Source organism: Excalfactoria chinensis, chromosome 2, assembly GCF_039878825.1.
Source record: "Excalfactoria chinensis isolate bCotChi1 chromosome 2, bCotChi1.hap2, whole genome shotgun sequence".
NCBI lineage: Eukaryota > Metazoa > Chordata > Aves > Galliformes > Phasianidae > Excalfactoria > Excalfactoria chinensis.
This window is the reverse complement of record NC_092826.1, coordinates 22,432,954-22,458,838: the sequence shown is the minus strand read 5'-3', so window position 1 is coordinate 22,458,838 and position 25,885 is coordinate 22,432,954. Positions and strand designations below refer to the sequence as shown.

The 25,885-nt window shown below is 41.0% G+C and overlaps 1 protein-coding gene across 1 annotated transcript; it reads right to left on the bottom strand.

Annotated features, from left to right (window-relative positions):
* Positions 1–1,433: 1,433 nt before the first annotated feature.
* Positions 1,434–24,268, bottom strand: CDH17 (cadherin 17). Its single transcript, XM_072327264.1, has 17 exons — positions 24,224–24,268; positions 20,863–20,961; positions 20,071–20,208; positions 18,443–18,581; positions 17,093–17,251; positions 16,590–16,789; positions 14,589–14,720; positions 13,665–13,815; positions 12,706–12,921; positions 11,017–11,093; positions 9,610–9,801; positions 8,305–8,549; positions 6,363–6,493; positions 4,938–5,174; positions 3,433–3,549; positions 3,215–3,331; positions 1,434–1,546 (listed from the first exon to the last, which is right to left on the bottom strand). The coding sequence occupies exons 1-17, from the start codon at positions 24,266–24,268 to the stop codon at positions 1,434–1,436; spliced, it is 2,508 nt and encodes an 835-aa protein (XP_072183365.1).
* Between the last annotated feature and the right edge of the window lie 1,617 nt (positions 24,269–25,885).

Here is a 25,885-nt window from a genome sequence, read left to right as displayed (position 1 = left end):
CCCGGACACACTGACGTAACTGAATGTCATACTTTCCAAATATAATGGGTTGCATTCCCATCATAAAATAAATACATTCCAGCAGCGAGCCCCACAGCAAATAACAGAGCTGTGACAGCTGGGGTAGGAGATACAACAATTGGGTTCTGTCGCTGAAGGCCAAAAGCAAAGTTTTTACTGGCAGCATTCTAGGAAAACATATTATAATGCAATGCTACCCAAAAAGTGCTCTTTTCTTTCTAGTTCTGTGCTGCATGCAAAAGTTATTTAAAAAAACCCCACCACACACACATGTAAACAAATATCCTTTTCCATATGACCTTTTCTACAATGTTTTCAGAAGTATATTGTCTTTTCAGTTTAACAAAATATTTGTCAACTTTTATTTATAGCTTAAAAGCATCCCTCAAACTGTCACCAGTTGTCACCAGGAATGCCTTCTATAGGCATACTGTCATGGGAACAGCTTTCCTTTTCTGAAGTGTCATCCTGGGCCCAAGTTCTTACTGAAGCCAATACAAAAGAACATTCAGCAACCATTGCATCTAGAACCAGACAGCCATTTTCAGTCTGCATGATGTGAAAGTAAGGGTTAAACACAACAGATAACCCAGTAGCAATGGTTTGCTCACAAGCACTGTTTCTCTCTCTTATTAAAAATAGACACTAAAACCATTAAAGAACATCTTTATTGTTATCAAGTATGTAGGAGGCAAGCAAAATATTTGCAACAGTATGATAAAACAGGACATCACTCAATTTCCACATAACTCAGTGCATGTTTTTTAACCTCAAAACTGTAATGAAAGACAACGGCACTTCACAAGCTGGACCCCATAAACGAAAAACTGAAATGTCACATTGCTAGTGAATATTGCTAGCACAAATTCACCAGAATAATGTAAGCAGGCAGATATGACTCAGATCAGGTTTCAGACTGCAGTGTTTGAAAGGAGCTTTGCTGAGACCCAAAGGAACTCAAAGTATACTCCATGATACTTCATGAGACATCTTCAAATGTAACACAGGACTTCATTTCCCATTCTGCTGTTCAATTACTTATGGAGAGGTATAGAGCAGTACATGTGCACTGAAATAAAATGATAGTTCACTGGAAAGTCCATGTTTACTTTAGCTGCCGAACAAAGGCTGGTTCCATACGTTGATCCTTGCAGGAGCTCAGCATTTGGTGGTGCCATCAGCTAACAGATGTCAAAGCTGATCCTTTGTCTAACGCCTGCTGCTGAAGTGGATGTTCATTTTTGGTTTTGTGACTGAATATTATTACCTGCAAAAGTGAGGACAAAACCCTGGGAGCCTGCTTTTCCATGCTTGTATCCTCAGTTCACGATAATACACTTCTGGGCTTTGGGAGATAGAAAGGTAACTTCTCCCCAACCCAAAGGGCATTTTTTTCTTGATGATATAAACAGTCATACATTCAGTTTATCACTTTCAGACTTATCCTTTGCATCATTTTGTTGGCTTTTCTTCTTATTTTTCTCTTTGTATCTCATGTGAAAAAATGCACCTCCTATAATTGCACCTGAAAAACAGAGAGCACTTGTCAGTAAAGAAAACATTCTTGAAAGGTATTTCAGCAAAGAGTCTGATGCTGACACTGCAATATACATACTCCTTCATAACCTGAATGAAACCAAATGGCTCTGGGGAATGACCATGCAGTGTTGGAGCAGCAGTGTGCTCTAGGACCTCATTCACTTCTCTGAATATCTCCTCCACAGTTGTTCATTTACATTCGTATTTGAGTAGTTGTCCCGTGCAACCTGCTGTAGGTGTCCCTGCTGGAGAAGGGGCTGGACCACATGGACCTGGAGGTCCCTACCAAGCTCAGCCACTCTGTGATTCAGTGATTCTCCCACCTTTCCTCAATGGGGGAAACTCTTTAAGAAGAGAGAGGAATTTTACTCTGATGAAAGACTTTGTCCCATCAGACTGTATAGGCTGAAGGTTTGCAGTTCATTTTGTGCTTTGTTGAACTGTTTTCCAGTGTCTATGCTCTATGTTTCTTTTAAATAACTTCAATAGACCAATTAACAGATCAATTACTTGATCTGAGAATGGCTTTTCCCATTCTAGATCCTCCGGATCAATTTTTTTTCTCTTTCTGTCTTCAGAATAAGAACATGGATGAAACAAATATGCATTGGCATTTTCTCTGGCTCTGAGGGTTTGGTGTATAGTATTTTGGCTTTGTCTTTTTGGTTAAATGGCAACTTGTTCTTGGAGACTCATTCTCTTTTCAGTTGGCATAATTATTAAATAAGTTCTTAGGTTGTTGGGTTTTTTCCCCACTTTTATCCTGTAGCTTCACCCTGCTCTTTTGAATATGAGATCTGTAAAGTATTTAATTGATTTTCTTTGACTTTCTCCTTGGATCTTTCCTCTCTTCTTCATGGCTCATTCACAGTCTCCTATTCTGGTGCTTGTGACCATCACATTCAAAAATCACATGGTGTTGTGCACTGAATTCTCTTTGTTCTTTACTTCCTAGGAAGTGTTCCTGGAACACATCAACAGTCATCCTCACTGATTTTTCACTTATGTTCATAAAAAAGAATACCAAAAAAGATTATGTTTTGTTTTGGAAAAAAGCTTTAAGCCATTTGTCAAAGGAGCATCAGCTCTCATGCTCATGGTACCACTTAATATAATTTACTTTGTTCATATAAATGCCAGTTTTCCAGAGCTCCAAACAATTTATTCTCACTCTGGAAAATGGAAACCTCCAAAGCTGAAGCAGGTGAAAGAAATCATAATTATAATCTGAGGATTGCAGTTGATTGGAAATCTACAGACAGTAAACAGCATGACATGATTGGACACTTTTTCACTATTTTTGTTATAATCTGAAATCCCAAAACAGGGTTCCAGTCCATTCTCTGATGGGGAAAAAGGTGGTAGTTAGCAATGAAGTGGCAATATGCTATAAGTGTAGTATTTTTTCTGTCATAATGGCTTTCTATACTATTATATATGCATGTAGAAGCACATACAGTACCAAAGAAATGTGTTTCTATGACCAAGAACATTCAAGTTTGCAGCGATTGTGGTACATTATCTGAGGTGTGAAATCTCGCTAGTTCTGCAACATTTATGCCATCTTTTCATAGAAGGAGTGAATCAGTATCAGAAATGCAGCAGCATCATCTCAGAGACCAGATCCCACATCAACCGAGAAGAAATCACCTACCGATAACTATCAGGACACCGAGAAGAATCCCAATTGCCTGACCAGTGCTTGGCCTGGAGTGCTCACGTTCTACTTGTATAAAACATGAATTTTCACTTGAACATGTGCAGATGTTTACTGAAAAAAGAAGCGCCATGAAGTTAACGAGAAGTTTAACAGTGCAAATTGATTATTCTTACATGTTGTCTTGAAATAATAGCCTTCTAAGCATAGCATACCTTCAAGAATCACTTCTCTCTCCAATGGTGGTATTCCGTTGTCATTCATTGTCATTGGAACATTGTATACCTTCTCTTCAAAGTTAAAATGCTTTGGAGAGAGGTAAGCATGAGTAGCTGTATGTTGTAAGAAGAGATATTAGTGTCAGCACAAGGAAGAAATTTAGCTCAACATTCATTACAGCTGCATATGTTTTTTTTCCTAAGGCTGCCTTCCACTTGATGGCACTTCCTGTTTTCCTCCACGTCTTCCTAGGTCTCGCTGGTTTACAAACCTTAAGTCAAAAGGGACTGTCTGAGTGTGTAGTCTCGCCTTTTGTGTCATATGATAAGAGAATTTCCTTCTTAATTTCTGCAGCAGTCAAATCTAATCTTGGGTTGCGCTACAGTGGTGCCATCACATCTAAACCGAGAGTATCAGTCATCATGTACTCTTATAAGTCAAAACCAACTGAATCAGTTATCAAGAAAATGTAGGGGACAGATCAGCTTTCTAGTGCTCTTACACTGCCACATCCAAGACACCTTAAAACTAGGAAATGTACAAGTGTAACATTCATTGGGATCATTTCAAAAGTCCCTCTAAGCCAATATCTTATCTCCACAGTAATTGAAGATTACAATAAAATAGGCAAGCATAAGCATTATTTTCTCCTAATAGTCTCCCAGCCTTCATTTTCACTTCAAGGACTTCCTGGACAAAATCTAATTTCTTCATTTGAGTTCGTTGAAGATTTCTACATCCATAATATCTTGTGATAAGAAGTTCTACAACTAGAGTTTTTGCTCTAATAACTTTGTATCACCAGTGAACTTTGCCTCCTTATTGCACATCCACATACTCTGTAGGTATGTAGAATTGCACAGTTCCTAGCAAAAAAATAAAAATAAAAATAGTATAGAATACCAAATCTGAATTCCCTCCACTACAAGAGCTGATCAGTTACTCCAATTTCTGATTTTTAGATGATTTACCCTTTCAGAACTTGTCCCTCTCACACTGTGGCAATCCAGACTTATCTGGTGAGACATTTAATCAGCAGACTTTTAGGAATGGTCTGTATCAGCCCAGCACTCTTCTTACTCATGCGCTTACTGTCCTCCTTCAAAAAATCCAGTTGGATTGTGAGGCAGGCCTTCTCTTTGCACACAGAGAGCAGTAACTAACAGATACCTTACGATTACTCTATATCTTTGTCAGAAATGGCTTATGTTATTCCAAGCTCACTGTATATTTTATTCTTAAATGTTTCTTCTCAATGCCAGTGAAATTTTAAATTGCAGTGTGCTAAATGTTATCTCTTAAACAAACAAATAAATAAATACATCGGTGCTCAAATAAGTGCATACCAAAATGTATGGAATTTCTCAACAACTTACATTTTTTTCCACCTGAAATACTGGATACGTGATGGTAGGAATGGAAAGGAATTCAACATTTTGTTATAGTTCCCAGATTACCTAAAGACTCTCATTTCCTTATAAGAATAACTGTGTTAACTTACCATTGACTTTTGAGATTTCCCAATTATTTCTTGTATCAAAATCATCCTTGAGAGAAAAGCTAATTGTTGAGTAAAATTTCTGTTCATCATCATCAGTAGCTCTGATTAGTGTTCTCTCTCCTCCACTGAGCGGGTAGCAGAAGAAAAGAGGATAATCCATATTTAACCGTGGAGGGTTGTCATTCACATCCTTTAAGTTTAATACTAAGGGTATTTTGGATTTCTGAGCCGCATTATCTGTAGAGTTTAACAGAATGCAAAGTTAGAAATCACAGCTCGAATGTAGAGGCCGGGTTGGTTCATTTGCAGCTATCTTATAGGTATCCTGGTGCAGTGGGAGGTGGTACTCTGTTCACAGGAGGTGGAGGAAAGGTCTCAGGAGATCCAGTTAGTTGATGGTAGCTTCTACCATCAGTAGAAGCTTTTTAAAAAGTATGATTTATTTGTCCACAATTCTTGCTAACTTAACTTACAGAACACTGGCAAACCAAAGGAGGTAGCTAAACCATCCGGTAAATGGTCGTATTCAAGGTCAGAGCATTCACTCTTTGGAGCACTCTTTTAAGTGTGAAACTCCAAAAACTTCCTCCCTCTCTTCTATAGATAAGGAACACAGGTCAGTTCCCTGCCACAGGGACAAGATAAGACACTCAGGAAAACCTCTCAGAGTTTTGTCACTTCTTCAGCCCATTCCTATAGGATTGACCCCACTCCAACTCGGTGTTTGATTAAGCACACCTTCCTCCTGACATGCAATAACTGCATCTTTACATCCTACAGAACGGCGGCCAGCATTATTTTTAATCTGTGCTTAATATGGGAAAAACAAGATTTATGCCTATTCAGTTAGATATAGTCCAGAGTTTTTAACTTCTATTTGATGTAAAACACACAAGGAAATCTCCCCATGTGAACTACCTCAAAATTGCTAATGGAACTGGGAACCTCGATGTATTTCAGACTAACCAATGTATTAATTTTATCTGTAATAAAATGAAATCTTATATAAGATTACAAGTTACTCTCCAGATACGTTTACCTACAGATATGCATACCTACAAGAAGAAAATCTTTGTATCTGTGGAGGAAAAAAATGGTAAAAAAAAATTGATGCTGAAAACACTGAAGAAACTATGACCTTCGCTGTATGCCTTGTTGCTCAAGCAAATATAATAGCATATGATAGCTGACTTTATGAAATCTGTTTTAATCTTAATGTTCTGCAATTTCAAAATATCCTTTAAGAAAGTTTAATTCTTAAGGGATATATCCTTCTGAAGATATACCACGTGTTCCTGTACTTTCCATGTATTCAGTTTTGCTGCCCAGTCCTCCTGAATTCACAGGAAATACGATCATTACTCATATACCAGCACAGTCAGAGGATTTATCTGTGTGTGTGCATGTAGTTGTTTCACCACTTACTTTTCTCTGATGCAACAACATCAACTCTGTACACTTGCTCTTGTTCTCGATCCAAAGCAGAAGCAGTGTGTATCTGCCCAGTGGACGAATCAATACTCAGCCATTTTCTCCAGTCACCTTCCAAGGAATATCTTTAGAAAGAAATAAGGAAAAAAGCACATACAGTGTTCCAAATCATGAAAAAAAATGTTGACAGAGCAAACACTTTATTGATTATAGACAAGTAGCTAGATTAATGTTGTACTTGAAAAGATGAGTTCTCAGAAAGGTCCCAGTAGTACAGCCAACCAGAAGGGACAGAGAAAGAGAGGCCAAACCCATTCATTCTGGAGGTTCAGAGGATAAAGAGTGAGAGTAGAACAATGGGAATGCACCATTCCTCTAGCTTACATATGCTGCAACTCCACCTTCCTAGTAACTGTGAAACCTTTTGCATTTCTAGCTTTTGATCTAGAAGTATGCTCTGTCCCAGTGCCATACCACTCTCTCCCCATCTTGTCTGCCATGCCTTGATTTTTATGGGGACACAGGCCATAGGGGGCAGGGGCATAAAAAGTGGTGGAGCCAGGACAGGCAAGGGGTCAGCACACTGAGGTAGGCTGCAGCATAATTATCACAGGAGCAGCCTTGAAACTGGGAGTGCTTTAAAGATCACTGCTTACTTGCCTGTATATTATTGTTTAAAAAAAAGAAAAAGAAGAAAGCACAAGGTTTCTGGGTATTTATTTATACAAATTTTACCACGAACACATGACCCAGTTAAAAATATTTGTTTGAATATCTTTCATTGACTACTTTTGCTTTTTCAGTACCCGTTATATTAAAAACAGCATGCTGACATGCTTGTACATTTTAACTCTTTATATTGTACTTCTTTTAACCTATTTTTTGGCATAAATGTTGTTCATGTAAACATGAATTCCTGTCATCTGTCTCTGTCATCATCCCCCAGAGCTCTGGACTATGTGGCTCACTGTCAGACCAGCTTGACTGAAGGCCAAGCATGTTAAGTTCCCAAAAGTTAGGGAAAAGTAGAAAGCCAGATGATAAACCACTCACTGGGAATAAAAAAACCACAGGAGGCCTAATGGCTGTATTCTGAAACTCCATTAACTACTTGGTGTTTAGTCAGATTTCAAGGGTTGTTTAGTTTGAATTGATCTTTCCAGCATTTTAGCTGGGAATTGTGCAGAAAGAACCATGAATAGTTTTTCTACCCAACACTGCTGTGAAAGGTACATGTGGTACAGCTCTGTGCATGGGTCTGTGATCTGGCAGAGGCTGAAGATATCTTGACCTTATGACAAAGTGTTAGGCACCAAATGAGCCAGTCACCAAATGAGCATCCCCTTACCAGCATAGGAATTGGCTTGCACAGAGCCTTGCATCCATAGTGGAAGACAGATCAATCTTTGACCATCAGAAAAGAAAATGAATGAATTATCAGTCATGGACCTAAGCGTCACTATTATTTTTGTGCCTTGGGATAAAAAGTGCTAAATTTTCCTGACAGACATGAAAATCAACTACTGCCCAACTGGTTCCTGGGAGCATTCAGTACGTCATTCATTTCTTAAAGACATTTTGTAAGGTGCATTTGCAAACCCTGATATTTTCAAACCAGTTCTAACTTTTTCCTGGAAACATATATATATATATATATATATTCCACATTTAGTTTCATTGTTGCAGGGCCCCACTGGCAGTGTTTCTCACAACACAGATGGATAGATCACTGAAAAAGCAGTGTCCAGAAGTCTTCCATGGGTAGGTCACTGGCTGCCACTCAACATCTCTTCCTTCTACTGGGAAATAAGAATAGGGCAAGCTTTTCTAAAAGAAAACCTTTTTCTGTATTCCAAATACCTTGTACCTCTATTAAAAAGAAAATTATAAATCCTAAGTACAATAAATAAACAAGTATTTGTCGCTTTTTTTTTACCGTACAGCATCCCCCTCAGGATCGTGGGCCTCCACTGTCACAACCAGAGTATTTACAGGAACATCTTCAGATAATTCTGCAGTGTAAACTTCCTTGTGGAAAGCAGGAGGTTCATCCACATTTGTTACAAAGACTTTGAACAAGGTAAGGGAGCTGGAGTTGTACTGCACTCCTGACACCAAAGGTTCGGGGTTTGTTGCATTGATCACCAGGTTGTGCACTTTAGCTGTTTCAAAATCAAGAGCCTGGATAAATGAGAAAAATGTACTTTAAGCATCAGTCCCACTGCTCGCTTCAGCAAGTACCAGATAGATGTGAAAATGTTCTCGTTTTTCATCTGTAGCCCACCTGGCTGAGCCTTATCCATGAGGAGTCAGCAACCCACAGGCTGAGGTCCTCAGTGCTGCTGCCAGAGGGCAGAGGGGAGCTCCCCTGCCTTTCCCACCATGAGAAACAGCAAAACCCTCTTCTTCCCAAGGAAGATACAGAGCAAATAAAGGAGAGCTGTCAAGAGTAAAATGACACTGGGAACCGTCAATTTAAATGAAACCATATGCCCATTTGGAGGCTTCCTCAGCAACCGCATTTCCTAATAATGTTGCCACCTGCCTGACTAAGTTTAATAACTATATCCTGTTTACAGCAATAGTATTTATAGTTCCATACTAGAAGGCCTTGGATGACCTCTGGCTCACAAAAGTCTAGTGAGGATTGTTACACCATGGAGTTTCTCACAATTGCCTCTTCAGGAAAAAAAAAATGATGCTGAGGTCAAGCCTGAATAACTGCCCTTGGCCTGGCCAGTGGCAGGTGAACTTGATGTTAGCAAGGTTTCAGTCCTTGGAAAATGAGCAATCATTTTTTCAGACCCATAATTCATGTCCTCCAAAAAGACTAATTTCAAAGGGAGAACTATTTTGTTATTAAAATGCCTGAATTCAGTGTGAAACCTTCCTCATGTTTCTGATTCCAACATTGAGCAGGTGGGATTTATCAGCCACCTCAGCACACACTGACCTCTTCTTTGCCACAGTCAGCATTTGTCTCTGAAGGAACAAGCTGTCCTACGCTGAGACAAGCCAGTTTCACCTGTGCTTGGTGGCAAAAGCCACCATCCAAGATCACCAGTAGGGTGGAAGTTCTGTTCCATGACAGCTTACCGTCATGGCTGCAGCCGATCACTCCAATAGTGCCATTTTTCCCCTGTGGTACATAAACATCTCCTACTCTGTTAAAGAAAGGGGCAACAGCAGAGCCAGCAGCAGTATGTAGACATATAGGAAAAGAATAAATCCATCTATTCACCTTGTTAATCTTCAGGATTCCTCGGTTTGTCTCAGGATCTGTCTCTATGATGAATGTGTTGTTTGGATCTCCTTCCTTCACTTGGTAAATGATGTAGGAACTCCCTGTGTTAGGCTCATCCCCATCAGTAGCTTGAATTTCTAATAACACCGTTCCTACTGGGAGACTTTCAGCAACAGTCACATTGTGATACTGAGAAGAGATTGTTGAGATATGACACAGTGAGCACCATCTGAAGATTAAAACCCAAGTGCTGCAGCAAGCTCAAAAGTAGAGGTGAGCTAACTCACTGCCTGAGATTGGCAAGGACCCTACAGCAAAGTTGCTTTATCCTGTTAGCTGCGTATTTAGCAAAGATGAGGGGATCTCTGTCCATGGGTAAGCAACCAGTACAGCAGCAGTCCTAGAACCTTTGGGGCAGCTTTTACCTCCTCTGATGAAATTGCTCCACGCACATGCAATGTTCACAGCAGGGATGGTACAGGGGTCTGCTCTGTTCCCACTGAGCACCCTGATCACAGAGGCTGTTGAATGTCTAATCATTCTATGCACCACTGGCCATTTTCACATTAGCAGTCCAGCATCACTTACTGTATTTGATGTGTGCCATAACCCAGTAATTTTGAGACCAGATCCTGAACTGAGAACTTCTGGCAAGAACGTCAACAGCTTTCAGTGTAGGCACAGAGCCAACAGGTAGCTGGGCAATGTAGTCAGCAAAGCCCAAAAACCGGTACAACTTCCCCAAGAGGCCACCTACATCTGATGGATTGGACAGGTTTCCCGAGCCCTGTGTTTCTGTTGCCTGAAGTACAGTAGGAGCTTATGCGCAGCAGGTGTAGGCATGATGGCCCCTGCAGCACCTGTAGCAAGACTTGGGCCAACTGCCCAAAGTTAGTGAAGGTCTGTAGATCTCTGCCAGGATTCAGCAGCTCCACCAGAGTGAAAGGCAAAAGCTTGACACTTGCTCTGGACCAAGGGCCAGCAAATCTACATTTGGATATGGACTACTGGTTACAGAAAATAGAGCGTTATATTTCCATTCATCTAAACTAAAAGTACATTTCAGCTTTTGGGTTTTCTGGATGCATTAGTGCAATATTTGGAAGTGAACTTGGGAGATGTTAGCTTTTCAAATTAATTTTAAAGCCTCTTCTTCCTTCTTTCCCCCTCCAGAACATACATTCCTGAAATGAGCAGCCTTAATAGAATAATTGCCATTTGTTGTCTGAATAGACCTTGTATACAGGCTTTGCAGCAATTCCTTGCCTTTATTCTCATTCTGTTGCTCTGTTACCTGTTCTGTAAATGGTTAGTTTCCCATTGACTTCTGCAGACACTGGGTCATGCTCAAACACCTGTCAAAAGCTTGTTAGGAACATCAAAGACGGTGTTAAAAATACTCACATCTGATTTTTCAAAGATGGGAATCTGATCGTTGATGTCAATGACATGTATTTGCACATCACAGATTGTCTGGAATACTGCACGGAAAGAGAACAAGCAATGTCATAGCAACCCTTCTGCCAAAAATAACTTCGCTCTGAAAGAGTTCACAGTGTGCAAAAGTGAACACTGTCAAGTTGCTCGAGCCAAGCAAAGCCCTGTTGTTGTAAGAACTTGATTTCCAGTGTCCTATGAGCAGTGAAAATCTCACTCTCTATCCTACCATTCACTTTTGCAGTTTCCTCAACATTGGCACATCCCGTTTCATTTCCCTCATCTTTTCTTTTGTTATATCCCAGCTATGAGCTGTTATCTTTATCAATACCTCTGTTACATATAAGAAAACTTACCCCTAGGATGTTCTTTTACCTTGTCCTCTTGATGGGCCATTGGACACTGCCCTAACTTTCATTCCAGACAGACTTAAATTCAGATCCCAAAAAATCTGTCCACTCCCTAATCAGGGAACCATGGCTAAGGGGCTGTGATCTTAAAACTTTGTCTGTATGCTATTCCAGTATAGATGGATTTTTGTGCTTTCCATATGTGTTCCATAAACTGAAAGTTAAAAATTGCTTGGTTGGAATCCAAGTAAGTGTCCAAAATAATTCACTGGCTTCTTCTCCAGTAACGTTTTCCTATCATCCCTCTAAGTGATGCTGTTTCACTAAGGGATACATCTCACTGCTCTGTATAAAAAAGCATGTTCCTCCAAACACAACTTTTGCCTGGCTTTGAGGACCTCAGCACAACGCTTTAGACTTTACATTCCATACAGTGAACCACAAAGTATTCCTGGGATCTTGCACAATGGACAAGATTGTTATGTCCTTGACTGCATTAAAAACGGGGTGACCAACAGGGAGAGGGAGGTGATTGTCCCCCTTTACTCAGCTCTTGTGAGGTCCTATCTGGAGCACTGTGTCCAGGCCTGGGACCCCCAGTACAAGAAGGACATGGAGCTCTTGAAACAGGTTCAGAGGAGGGCCACTCAGAGGGCTGGAGCACCTCTGCTATGAGGAAAGACTGAAGGAACCACAGGGGTGGTGACGCACTGGAACAGGTTGCCCAAGGAGGTTGTGGATGCCCCATCCCTGGAGGCATTCAAGGCCAGGCTGGATGTGGCTCTGGGCAGCCTGGTCTGTGACCCTGCACATAGCAGGGGGTTGAAACTACATGATCATTGTGCTCCTTTTCAACACAGGCCATTCTTTGATTCTATGATTCTATGTTTTTTGAAAATGAATTTCAGCTCTTAATCTTCTACAATACATTATCTATACTCTCTGCATTTAATTATTTTATTTTACTGAATTTTATTCTATTTTTGTGACTGAAAGGTTTAGGGAGAAAATGCAATATGTAAACAATCAAGCATACATCTTTTCTTTTTTTTTCCCCTGTGCAAGGAAATCTTTTGTTAAAAAAGTGCTTGGTTTAACCATGCACTGCCTTAGAGCTGGTTTCCTTCCATACTTGCATTGTGAATCACGCTGAACATGTCTGCACCTCAAGAACAAGGAAGGACAGTTGTGGAGCAAGTCAGCTCCCCGTGCTGTTTCCAGTGAACTCCCTAGGATTCATTTCATCTCTTGGACAATGAGGATATGAACAAAATTACTTCAACATATAACAGGAAGCAATACATACCTTCATCCGTCACCTGCACCTTTAGGGCATAGCTAGAGGCAATGCGCTTGTTTAATGAATGTCCGTATAACTGCAAAACACCTGAGTCTTGCTGAATAAAGAACAGATTACTTGTAGGAACAGCAGGATCCTGACTCAGAATTTTGAACTTAAGCCGAGAATTGAGAGTGTCCTTCTGATCCATGTCTGTGGCAGCCAAAGTGCCAATGCTGCTTCCTGGGGCAGAGGGGAGAATAGAGTCAGCCGGATAGCACAGTGCTCCTATTTCTGCTCAGAGGTACACACTCACCACAGCAACACCAATAAATATACATATTTATATATTTATATTTTAAATATACAGCTCAGTGGACATGATCATTTGACTTCTTATAGCTTTTTCCTTTAAGCATCCCAACCAGCTGGTCTGGGCCTGGGGCAGTCCAGAGGACTGTGCTATTTGTTCTGATCAGAAGAGACCGCAATAGACACTTTAGACTTGAAACCAAATAACTCATGTGAAGATTTAGGGATAAATTTTGGTAATGGCCCATTGAAGTCAAAGGCATTATGATGGAGGAGCACTAGGGTGAGAAGAAATGAGCTCAGATCACTTGTAGAATATTTATAGAAATGATAACAACTGAAATGATAATAAAAATGTTGGTTTGTTGTGGGTTTTTGCTTGTTTGTTTTCTTTTAACACTCCAAGTATTGGAGTGTTAAACGGGAAAATGCAATCTTACGTTTTATATTGAACACTATTTTTTAAATACAGCTTTGGAGTCTGACTTCAGACAGGTTATTGATCTCCTTTGTGTGTGAACTATCAGCATGGAAACAAGAGGGCTGTTAGTGCAGAAGAATGTTCCCCCATTTTACACTTTTGGGGTCTGAGTTTCTGGCTCTGTTTGCAGCCAGCTGGAAACAAGAAGAGGACCAGAATTATATGTATGAATAAAAAGAAGGTATTGTCTTACCTCCACTTTCGTTTTCTTGAACTTCAAGTACAGTAACGGCATTCTGGCACACTGGGGGGTTGTCATTAATGTCTTCCACAACAATATCAATTTTCAGAGGTTTGTCTACCAGCTCTCCTTCTTTGTCTTTTGTGATCACAAAGAATGAATACTGCAATGAGGGTATTGAGTGTTGAATGTCCATAGTGATATATTTGCATTTAAATAGATAACTATGGGAGCTTTCAATGCAAATGAAATATTTCCTTATTTAACAACTCAGTATTTTCTGTCTGTTTACTTCAGAAGTTCTTCCATGATGCCTCTGTACCCAAGGTCCGAGTTCTAAGGAGGACTACAAAGTCCTGAATATTTCGCTGTCCTGTGAACTTACTCTCTCAAAAATTCAAGAAAGCAGGAAAATCTCATTTTTGTCAGTTTACAAGTGAATCTGTCACATCCAAAGAAGGGAATCCTCCAGCATAGTTGATCCCTAGCCTTTCTCTCCCCATATTTCCTCCAAGAAAAAAGAACAGTGGGTTTTCTGTATAGAAGCCCATCATACAGGGAACTTCAGGGTAACTTTACAGTTACAGCTGCAACTTAAACTCCTCCTCTGCTATGGACTCTGGAATCTGGAGTGGATTTAAGACATGCTTGTGAACCAAAAACCCTGCCATGGTGTGTTCTGCACTACACATTATACATAGTGCTGTGGGTGGTGATTGCCACACCAGACCCATGTAGAAGTACTGTAGGGTAGAAAACATAGGTCTGTCTTGTAGCATACTAGGTGAATATGCTTTCACATCTACTGAGAAATTAAACCTTAGTTTCCTTTCTTCCCTCCATGTCCTCCTTAGCTTCCTTCTGTTTATTCCCACACCAGTAATCAGCTTCCCGCTATGCTCTCTCCCACCAGTTAGGTTGTACGTGTTTACTTACAGCATCCTTTTCTTCCCTGTCCAATGGTTCAGTCACATAAATAAACCCATTCTGATCGATGGAAAATGGGAGCTTGGCCAGATTCTCTTTTTCAAAAATCTCATAAATTACATCTGGCTCATTTGACTGCACCTAAAACCACAAAAATTAGTCAGGACAGGAAGTCATAAGTGTGGATTGAGATTTAACAGGGATCATTTCTGGGCCACAAACAGTAAAGACTGCATTCCTGTTAGATACATAAACAAGAAAATAAGCAGTTTGGCAGGCTCTCAGGACAAGGCTCAGAAAAACTGGCTGATAATCCACTTCTGTTCTCTGAATAGTTGCAGTAAAGCCATTTTATCTCAGTTTCTCCATCTGTCAAACATGGGCTATCTTTTTGTGAGAGGGTTTTGTGAAGGTTAATTGTGATACAGGAGAAGAAACTATTTGATTGTCTTAATGCTTATCTATTCCATCTCCTCTCACTGCCTTTTACTGCTTGTTGTTCTTGGTTTATCTAATTCAGGGACATGGAGCATCAAAGCAAATATCCACTACCTACCTGCACATAAGTGTGTGTAAGCTCATTAAGTGCATCAATGTCCATGATAGGAAATCTTCAGATTTAAAATGAAATTAAGTAAGGAGTGTCAAACTAGTGTAGGAGTTGATATTACTGTTTATATTTCATACACTCTAACAGCAACTGCATTTCATTTTCCACTAGGCAGAATCAACACATCAATAGCTGCCACATACAATTTATACACAAGCCACCTAGAATGTGAGCACCAAACACACCAGTTTTTCTTCCACCTGTTTTTACTCTGCGCTTCCTTGGGCTGTCATCTAGGCCAGTGGGAATGGCACCCAAGCAGTTAGTCCTGCAAATACAGTTGGATGAATCCCACCAGGCTCAGGAGATTATCGCACTGAGGGTCCCAGTACCAAGGTGGTTTTGAAAGTCAAACATTTATGAAAGGCTGTTGGTCTGTTGGTTAACATTTACTGGTGCATACATCGCTCTCACTCTGCAATTATGGGCAAAATATTTTGTTTGGCCAGTGAAACATCAGAAGAGAAATACCATCAGAACGCAGGAATCTGAAGGAGGATATTTAAGCCCTTCTTAGGTACTGTTGAGGTAGCATGTACATTATGTGACACAAAAACTGGCCACAGAAGATGTCTCTGGGTAAGGGGAACTATTCATAACAGGGCTGCAGTGGAACTGGACCCCTGACAAACTGTTCTGTAGACAGAAGCAGCTAACCTCAGAATGACCTTAAGTGGGCCAGCTCTTGATTTGTCCAAAGCGTGGAAGACCTTCTGTGTTACAGAAAGACTGAAGAAAACACAGCAGGAGAGAAGAGTGGCAGCATCGCAGAGGCACCACATTGCCACACATCAGGAACTACCTAGGTTATCTTGAATATGAGAAGAAACACATGGCTCAACCCCATAGGGACTATATGGGATTTTCCATCCTCTGCGATACCCATGCAAGGACATATGTTCAGTAGAGAACACACATCAGCTGTCACTGAAAGTACCTTTTACTACCCTCCAAGACTTTTCTCACAGATCACTATATTTCAAAGTCCTGTTTCAACCTCTAAACTAATTCACTCAGGGTGACCTCATATTTATCTTTCATACTGTGCCAAACAGCCAAGTAAAGTACCTTTTTTCTTTCTGACACTACCTTGTAAGAAAATGTTCAAAAGTTTCCTCCATCCATGGGATATTCTTGCACAGAAGTGATGCTACCAGCCTCTCCAAACTGAAGGACAAAGTCTAGCTGCTCTATCTCCATACCTTTAGCCTATTAATTTCATACTAACAATATGCTAATGAGTCCTATCCTGAAGATCATTCCCAAAAGATATCATATGGAAAATAACTGGGAAGTGCCAAAGTCCTGGAGAATTAATCATTGAATTCAGCGAGCTGGGGTAAAACAACCTTGTGCTACTGATTAGCCTTGCAGGAACTGAATGAAGTTAGGGGCCTTACCTGGCTGATATTGACAGGATGGGGCTGGGTTGAGTTTTCCTTAATTGTGATGGTGGGAGGAGCCTTCCACAGGCTCTCCTTCACAGTAATTGTCACGTCAACGCTGTTCTTGAAAGCATTTTCTGTCATTCCTGCCATGTCCTTCACAGAGACGACGAGTATGAAGGTGTCTTGCTTTTGGGGATCTAAGTAGTAAGAGCCTAGAGACAGAGCAGAGTTGTAAGCAAAATGAAGCAGAGGCTGCGAGGCGTTCCACCTGACCATTGCCTCCTATGTGCATCTTGCTTTTGCATCTGCTGGAGGCTCACTCCTCAAATGGGCCTCTGTGCCAAATCTCAGCAAGCTGTTTTCTTCTATGTTTTTTTCAGGTTACTGCTTTTGGTTTTCTAGATTTCAAAGAGTAGCGCTAACCCCAGGATATGGCTTAGTGTAGCCAGAGTTTTGTTTCTATGCACATCCAGTAATATACACTTGTTTTCTGACAGAGAAATAATTTTACATACCTGTCCTACTTGGTGAGATTTCTCCAGTTAAACTATCAATCTGGAAAAGCATTTCTGGATAAGGATTTGGAAAATGGTGGGGAATGCTGTAGTTCAGCTGTGCGTGGGGAGTTGTAGGATCATCAAGGTCAGTGGCATGGACACGCATGAAAGGCTTGCCTGTTTGGATTAGAAAGTGATAGCAATTCAGTCTCAAAGCATGGTCCATCTGTGCAGAGCTCAGAAGCCAAGAAGTCAGCTTGCAGTGAGCTGCCTCTGTTGCATTTCACAGCTCTTGTGTTAAGCAATGTTTGGGCATGGAAATTACATTTTTTGTGTGCCACCCCATGGGTCCAATCTCTGCTTAATAGGCTCTCAACAGGGGTGAAAACCAGTAGATGTGGAAGTGGCAGAGATGATAACTCAGAGAGCAATCTACCAGCCAAAGAGTGCCTGTGACTGGACTGTAGCTCACTGGTATCTCTTACTTTAAAGTCACTTTGCAGTCCTTATGCAAACCAATTCAACTCAGAGCACCCTGAGAAAAATGTCATACAGTTGTGATAGGCTCCTTGTAAAGAAAGGAGCGATTATAAAATAGAACAGAGATACATGGTAAGATAAACAAAATTTTGCATTTTGAGCACCTATGTAATATTCAAGTCTTTTTGCCTTTCATGAGGTTAAAGTATACCCCAAAATACTGCAGAATGGTTTTTCTAGCTCCATGTAGTCTAATACGCTTATTATTTATTGAAAGTTTCCTCTTGATCCCATGGTCACAGTGATAGAGCTGGCTGAGCTATTTGTTTCATTTCCAAAACACAGGTCTCAAACTGCTCTTCAGTACTTCCTTATGAGTAGAATAAAGTTCTGCAATCCGTAATCCAAGTTTCTCTGGCAAATACTAAGGTTCAGCCTGGGTTTTGAGAAGCATCTATCATAGAAAACATAGAGTACCTGTCTACTCTGGCTTTTTATTCCAATGATGTGCAAAGATTTACATATTTTTAACATTCTCTTTCTGTATAAACTCAGGCAACTTTTAACTTTTGAACTTCTTCAAGCATAGAGTTTTTGTTTTTCCTTTTCAGTGCAGTGAAGAGGACAGCAATATTAGCCTATTCAGTAATACTTGCAAAGCAAATAGTACAATATTTCTGATTACACTCATCCCTTTACACTACATAGTGGTCATTTGTTTGCACATTCATTTATGTTGTACTTGCTTGCATATTTACTTAGTACAGCCTTGTGGGAAGGAAAACTGCTCTTTCAGCTTGTTGAAGCATGGCACCCAGTTTATCTTACCACTTAACTTTTCTATCTAACTTCCTACTAACTGTAATATTAAATTATTGTGATGATTACCTGCACGGGAGTTCTGCCTCACTACTCCAGTGTACTGTGTTTGGTCAAATTTTGGTGGGTTGTCATTGATATCCTCAACATATATTGTAACAGAACATGGACCTTTCACTATCTCTCCATTTTTATCCAGAATTTCCACCTAGATTTGGAAAAAGAACAACAAAAGGATATTTCAATGCAGACAAATTCAGGATTTAAAGACCAAATGAATGAATCAGGTTGTCAAATGTCATTCTTAATGTGGTACAAACCTGATGGCAGTCATCATAGGGTGGTTCCAACAACAAGGACAAATACACCACAGTAGCTCACTGATGGTGATTCACCATAGCATGCAATGTTAGCAAAAGAGAATAACCTACTCCTGCATTTGCTGACATTTTTCAGAGAGCAATTTCTAACTTCCAGCCTCAGCAAACTACTTGTAATCATGCACAGCTTCCATCTAAAGATTTCCTTTTGATAAAAAGGGATGCTTTCTAAAGAACAAGGAGAAAACTCAACATGATATAGAGGACTCAAGTGTGCCACTGTTAACATCAACCAGAAAAGCAAGCTGATCTAAAGGTTTGTTAATACAACTTAATTCTTAGTTCTGATTACATTTTTGTTCCAAACACTCTGACTTCTCATTTTTCAGTCTTGTTTGACTTTAAAGCACCAAGTATACATTATATCTGTCAGCCTTTATTTTGTTTGCACGTAATAGATCAAATCACAATTATTTATACTTAATCAAGTATCGCTATTCATTTTTGTCATTTTTCCTCGTCTGTAAAGGATTTGCAACTTTAGAGTTAATAACTTATTGGTCTAGGAAATTGTCCTTTCTAATACTTGCCATTCCAAGTGTGCTTTAGAGCTGATAGCATGAAACCATTAAACCTGAAGATCTAGGCATCTTGTTCTTTAGAAAAATAGCTAAGCCTAACTAAAGCATCAGCACGTTTTCTGTCTGCTCAGACAGTGATTCTCTCATGATCATTTCCTCCTCCACTGTCAGTGTCTCAAAAAAGGAAATGCTATTTTTGACATAGAATAAGAGCACAAGGTTCTACAGAGTCAAAAAGATTGTTTATTTGCTGTCCCACTCCCAAGAGCATTCACAATAAGATCCTTATGGAATGGACATAATAACAGGGCAAACACACCATCATCTTTCCTGTAGCAGCTTCCAACATCTGCCAAATAGCTTTCTGCTGCTAACACAGGTTACATCCGTGCTTCTGTGTCTAGATATCTTCTAGTCACGTCATTTGTCACTGAGTACATTATAACCTTCCTAAATAGATTTTCATGTTCCAGCCATGGGATTCACCACAACTGTCTTCAGCAGTTACAGGCAACCCTCACTTGTGGTGCCATATTTCACTTCCAATCAAGTGTTCCCCTCATGTTAGGACAATTAATAGATTGGTTTTTGTTCTCAGTGTAACCTGCAAAATCTTTCAGAACTGTAAAATCACATTTTTGAGCAATGCTCAATAATAGAAATTAAAAAGCTGGCTATTAGTATAGCAAAAGAAATAATTTGAAATTCCAGCCCAGGTTTCTACTCATTTCATGTTTCCCCAAAAATAAACTGTATACGAATAACCCTTCCCTTTTATTTTTCAGTGAGTTTTTACCTGCAGTTTGTGCACAGCTTTTGTCTCCCAGTCCAGAGACCCATTGAGATACAGTATTCCTGTATCTGGCAGGATGTCAATTAGTCCATCTTTTTCACCAGTTGCTCTGAATATCACATCGGGAGACTCATGTGTGAACTGGAATGTGGAAAAATCAGACGAAAAATCAACATGTTTTTCATAACTTTCAGCATAACTTAAACAATTTTGGGCTTTTGTGTCTTTTAAAATCCATTGCCAATAGCGTGCTTGGTTTGAAGAATGATATTGCAATAGTCTGCTCAAAAAATCTGCTGTTTTCTGATCCCTCTCCAAAACAGAGAGTTTTCACAGCATTTCCTGAATGCTGCAGGAAATCCCAAGTGCGGTTTCTTTCCAAAGAAAATGTCTGTCTAGGACAGGACTTTGTCTGAGCACGGGAATGGAAAATAATGACACACATCCTCCATTTGCCTGGGAGCTGGATCTGTCCTTCTGTGATTGTGGTTTTTGGAAGAAAACCTCAGAGTGTAAGGAAAATGATGACACGGTTGTATGGAAAGCCATTCTCGAGGAATGCTGATTTTATTAATCTCCATCATACAATATGCCCTTAATATTTTTGTTTTAGAGAAGGGGTTGTCTCCTGCTTTTTTGCATAAATACTCTTGCATTCACAGATAAAGGTAGTCAATTTCAAATCCTCTCAAGGGTCTGCTTGTCCTATCAGCACAGACAGTAACACTGTCCATGAAGTAAGCACATGAAGACTATAGGGTTTTTGATGAGTGGATATCAAGAGATGCTGATTACCTGGTAAATGGCACGCACTCCCGTTCCTTCCGGAATTGAGAAATTCATGTCTTTAAGAGGTCCGGTTAAATGCAGGTCCCCCAAATTCTGGCATGCAGCCTGTGAGGGAAGGAGAGAGGGGGGGGGAAGAGAGCAGCTGAGGAAAATCTGCTGTCATCAAACACAAGCAGCAACCCTCCACCTCTGAGCCCCTTGAAAGTCATTTTGCTGCAGTGTAATGGAAAAGATAGTTGCACTGAGCATCTCCAAGTGTGTATTCATTGTTAAAGAATGCTTTACTTTTTACTTAACAAACATTTCACAGTATCACAGTATCGTGCGAGTTGGAAGGGACCTTAGAGATCATCGAGTCCAACTCCCGGGATTCGAGCCTTCTGTGTAGCAGAGCGGCACTTCTACCACTTGTGCCACGGGGGGATTCGAACCCGGGCCTCCGGTGTTGCAAGCGGCGGTTCTACCAACTGCTCTTTTCTAACCACTTGATATTTAATTCTATATTCTTTACACAGGTAGATAGCAATGGGAAAGGAGGAATGGTTTTAAACTAAAGGAGGGAAGATTTAAATTAGATGTCAGGGGGAAGTTTTTCACTGAGAGGGCAGTGAAGTGCTGAAACAGTTTGCACAGAGAAGTTGTAGACGCCCTGTCCCTGGTAGTGTTCAGTGCCAGGTTGGATGGGGCCCTGGGCAATCTGATCTAGTACTTGAACTAGCAGCTGGCAACCCTGCCTATGACAGGGATTTGGAACTTTATGATCCTTGAAGTCCCTTCCAACCCAAGCCATTCTATGATTCCATAATGAACTGAGATTTGACCTACTTTCAAGAGCAAATAGGCATACTGAAGAGCTGACGTTAGACTAAGAGAAAAAGGAGATAAATAGAAGAGTTTCTGGACCACACCAATGTCCCCAGCCGAACCAGGCACATCCATCCAGGAGCCATGCAGCCCTGTGGCCACAAGTGCTTTGGGGACTCCAGCACCCCAACTGACAAAGGGAAGGAACTGGGGATATAACCTGTGTAATTTCCTCAGAAAATTCAAATGGAATCATTAAATGTATTGTGACCAAAGAGCTGGGCATCTCCAGGTCCCCAGATCCAAGACTCCCAACATCAGAGCAGGCCACACAGGTCTGCACCACACTGGTTCTATGCCTTCACCATTGTAAGTGTAAAGCCCTACTGCAGCAAACATGTTCTGCTAATATCCTGCTGGCAATCCCTTCACAGGCTGCTTTTTTATCACAATTTTCACGACTTTTATAACCAACCCCTGCCTGGCGCCCAAAGGTCTCCAGACACACACTTGCCCTAAAGTTTCAGGGCAGTCCTTGTTTCCAAATTAAACATGCAAGGTCCTTCAGAGTAGCTCTTGCATATGAGGTTATTGAACCTGCAGTTCTGCAAGAGATAAACTGAAATCCTAAAGGACATCTACTCTCTGTCTCCGAAATCACATCAATGCTGGCAAACTACCTGCCAGGATTACTGCTCTTTTGTTGGGCTTCACTCCCTGCTGAGAGCCTCACAGAGTTTTCCTCTCTTTATTCCGGAGGCAAAAACAACTTTATTCTGTTCTGTGGATTCAGAGAGCCATTGCCATGCTATCCACAGCTCTTTGGAGTCAGGCGCCGTGCTGCATGACTTTTCCCCTGGATTTGGTCCTGTTGCTGCCGGGACAGCTATTTAGCCTCTCACAGAAAAGCACAGCTTACATATCACCAAGGGAAAACTTAATTCCAACTATGACATGAACATAGCTAAGTTCAGCCCAATTTACCCTAAAGCGCTGCTCTGTGTGTATGTGTCACAAGCTGCATTTGAATAACACCAGATTGTGCTTATTAATAGCCAGAGATTTTGCCCTCTTCGCCTGCAAGGGTTTGTAACTTCTTGCAAATGGGAAAACTGGAATATTGTGAGAACTGGGGGAAGAGTTGTGAGGTGAGAGGAAAGAATGCTAGTGAACATTAATGAGAGTAGAAACATACCCAAAGAAACCGTGTAAGAGCTATGCAGAGCAGAATACAGTACTTTATGGCTGCCCTTTGCTTTTTCACTGGATGCTGATAGCTCATCTCAAGACAGGGGGTTAGCAGGACCTTGAATCTGAATTGCTCTGGCTCTTCCCACTTGGCACTGGTGGGCACAACCTGACCCCCACAGGGCAAATCTCTGGAGGTTTTCCCAGCCATTTTGTGGAGGGGTTGTCCTTGCCCATGTTTGACAGCGGGAGTTGCCCCACTGTGAGGAACAAAGGCTGACACCATAAAACCCAGCGGGTTCAAAGTGCAGGCTGTGAAGCAAGTGAGATATCTCTTCCTGTCAATTAAAATTGCTTTATGTGCACCATAAATGTTTCCAAACGTATGTCTACAGCATGAATCACTCCTCAGGGGCCTAAAGGGGAAATAAGGTTTACTCCTTGGTCCATAAGGTAACTGACAGCTCAGTTTCAAATAGCTTGTGGCATGGCTTCCTGGGATCAGCACTGCCAGTGCCACGGCCTCTAATAAGGGAAACAGCAGCAAGGTGTTTCCCGATGCACATCAGTCCTATGTCCAGAGTCTCCGCATTTTAAGGCATTTTTTTTATAGACTTGAATTTGATTCATTCTTATGTTTCTTATTAATTTCAATTCTAGAGAATGAGCAGTCAGTGAAGCCTTTATGAACACCAGGAAATCTACTGAATATAAAAGATGAGGTCCATAAATAGCATAATTCATACATTTCAGCACCACAAAATTACCTGAGAAAAGATTTATATACTTGAAATAATGAGGTTGAACGATTAATATGTATGGGTTAAACTATATGCCATTATATGCCATAGAATTCACAGAAGCACAGAATTGCAGGGGTTGGAAGGGACTTCCATAGATCATGGAGTCCAACCCCCCCTGCTAAAGCAGCTACCCTTCAATAGGTCACACAGGTAGGCATCCAGATAGGTCTTGAGTATCTCCAGAGAAGGAGACTCCACAAGCTCTCTGGGCAGCCTGTTTCAGTGCTCCGTCACCACTCATTTACTATGTACAGGTTATAATACAGGACAATATTTTTAAACCTTAACTAGCAAAAAAACCCCAATCTATTGGAAAACGTGATATCTAAGGAGGAACTACAAGAGGCAAAATAGATAAACTGGTTTCTTCCAAATATATATATATATTTTCCAATATATACTTATAAATATGGCTTAACCTTTGGCCATAGGATCCCGTACATGGCTGGGTGTCCTCCAGCACCCAAGTTTACAGCTGCTTAGTCGAGCTCTTTTCAGGTTAGAGCTCAGAGGCCCCTGGGCAACCTTTGGCATTTTCTTCCAAGATAAATGAAGGAAAAGCTGCGACTCACCCACTGAACGGCAAGCAGAAATTGAAGTCCACACAGCTTAAACATACTGGAATATGACTTGCTTCAGCTTCTGCAAAGAAGAGGTGAGAGCGACTTTAAGCTTATGAGCTGGCCAACTCTTTCTGTGCATAGAGATTACACGTAAACCTTTACACAGTTATAAAGATGAGCACTTAGAGGACCGCTCACCCCTCTCAGGGGCTTCAGGAGTGGGAACAGCACAGGTGCCCCTAGGCTGCTGGAGGTCCCATATGCTGTGAGAGCCTCAGAGGGCTGCTAGAAATAAGTTCAAATCAGCACAAAATTTCAAGTCATGCAATCTCACTACTGGGCTTGTCCGCATCACACAAGTCCTCTTTTCATTTCTGCTTTACTAAATGCAAAAGTGTGCTCAAAGGGAACATACAACCACAGAAAACTGTACATCTTGTGGAAGCCGCCCTCAGGGTCCTGTCTTCTGGTCACCAATCCGCCCCTGTACCTTGCAGAAGCAGAGGGAGCAAGAGGTCTCTGCATCTCTTAAAACTAGCTGGCAACTGGAAATGAAATTTCCAAGCCAGGGGGCACTGCATGTCTTGAGGGAACCTGGTTTTCCAAAAGAAGCAGTGATTGGTGTTACAATGCAAATGAAATGGTTCCTCAGAAATGAAATCTTGCTTTCTCACTACTTCTAGATTTTAACTAAAAGGATTAGACTGGTCCTGGAGAGACGTGAGATGGGAGTACAGTGCTGATGACTCCAGTGCAACTCCATGTTCACCTGGCTCACAGCTGTATCAGTCAGCCACCACAGCCCTGTCCCATAGAGGCACCCACTGAAATAAAACAATATGGAGGCACAGCTCCCTCCCTTGTGCTTGGCCTTTCCATCATACCTTTTTTTAAACTTCCTTTTCCTTAAAATAAGATAATATTTTATCTTATAAATAATAAAATTTATATTATTGATATAAATAATAAGACCTGAAAATATAGAAATTATTGTCCACGTTGCTGCTCCCTGTAGCAGTTATTTTGATGTGTGACACAGCATTTTCTCTTGCAAATGTTATTCTGAGCAGGGTTTCATTACATGTGCAATTGCACCCTTTGAAATTACTGGGCTTTCTCCATGTACCAGAGCAAGCTCGGTGGGTACTGGAAGAAAACAAAACAGCACTCCTTTGAAACTAGAAGTGATGAGGAAAGTCATTAAATCTGTCTGAAAAGGTTGGTTGAAGAGCAAACCTTCGGTGCCTGGCACTGATGCTGTTGTGCAGGTCGCTCACTGCCCTGTCTGCAGCCAGAAGATGTGGAACTGAGAACAAGCAAGATGGAGAGATGACATTTTGAACCACCTGTGAAGATACTTCCTGCTCCCAGTATTGCAATTAGATAGACTATGGAGCTGCGTGCCCTTCCTCTGTCTGTCTGACAACCTCTCTGCTCCTCCCAGCACCTTCTGAATACCGTGGACAGTTTCAACTGCATTTGGTAGCAGACAGGAAACTCAAAAAACGGATTCCTTATGGCAGCATCCGGGACAGAAGACCTGGGGATAGCGTGGTTTGGGTTTAGGGAACAGAGAAGGAACAAGAGAGGAGGAAGATTATGGATGGGACGTGTCCATCCTTAGCATAAGGAACAGAAAATGGACTCCTTCACGTCCGTCTGTACTGTCTT

Coding starts and splice junctions, on each gene's coding strand:
- CDH17 (XM_072327264.1), bottom strand. CDS start 24,268: ATGTTTAAGCTGTGTGGACTTCAATTTCTGCTTGCCGTTCAGTGG. Junction 12,922..13,664: donor TCAAGAAAACGAAAGTGGAG/GTAAGACAATAC, acceptor CCTCTGCCCCAG/GAAGCAGCATTGGCACTTTG. Junction 3,550..4,937: donor GGAAATCTCAAAAGTCAATG/GTAAGTTAACAC, acceptor TACAACATACAG/CTACTCATGCTTACCTCTCT.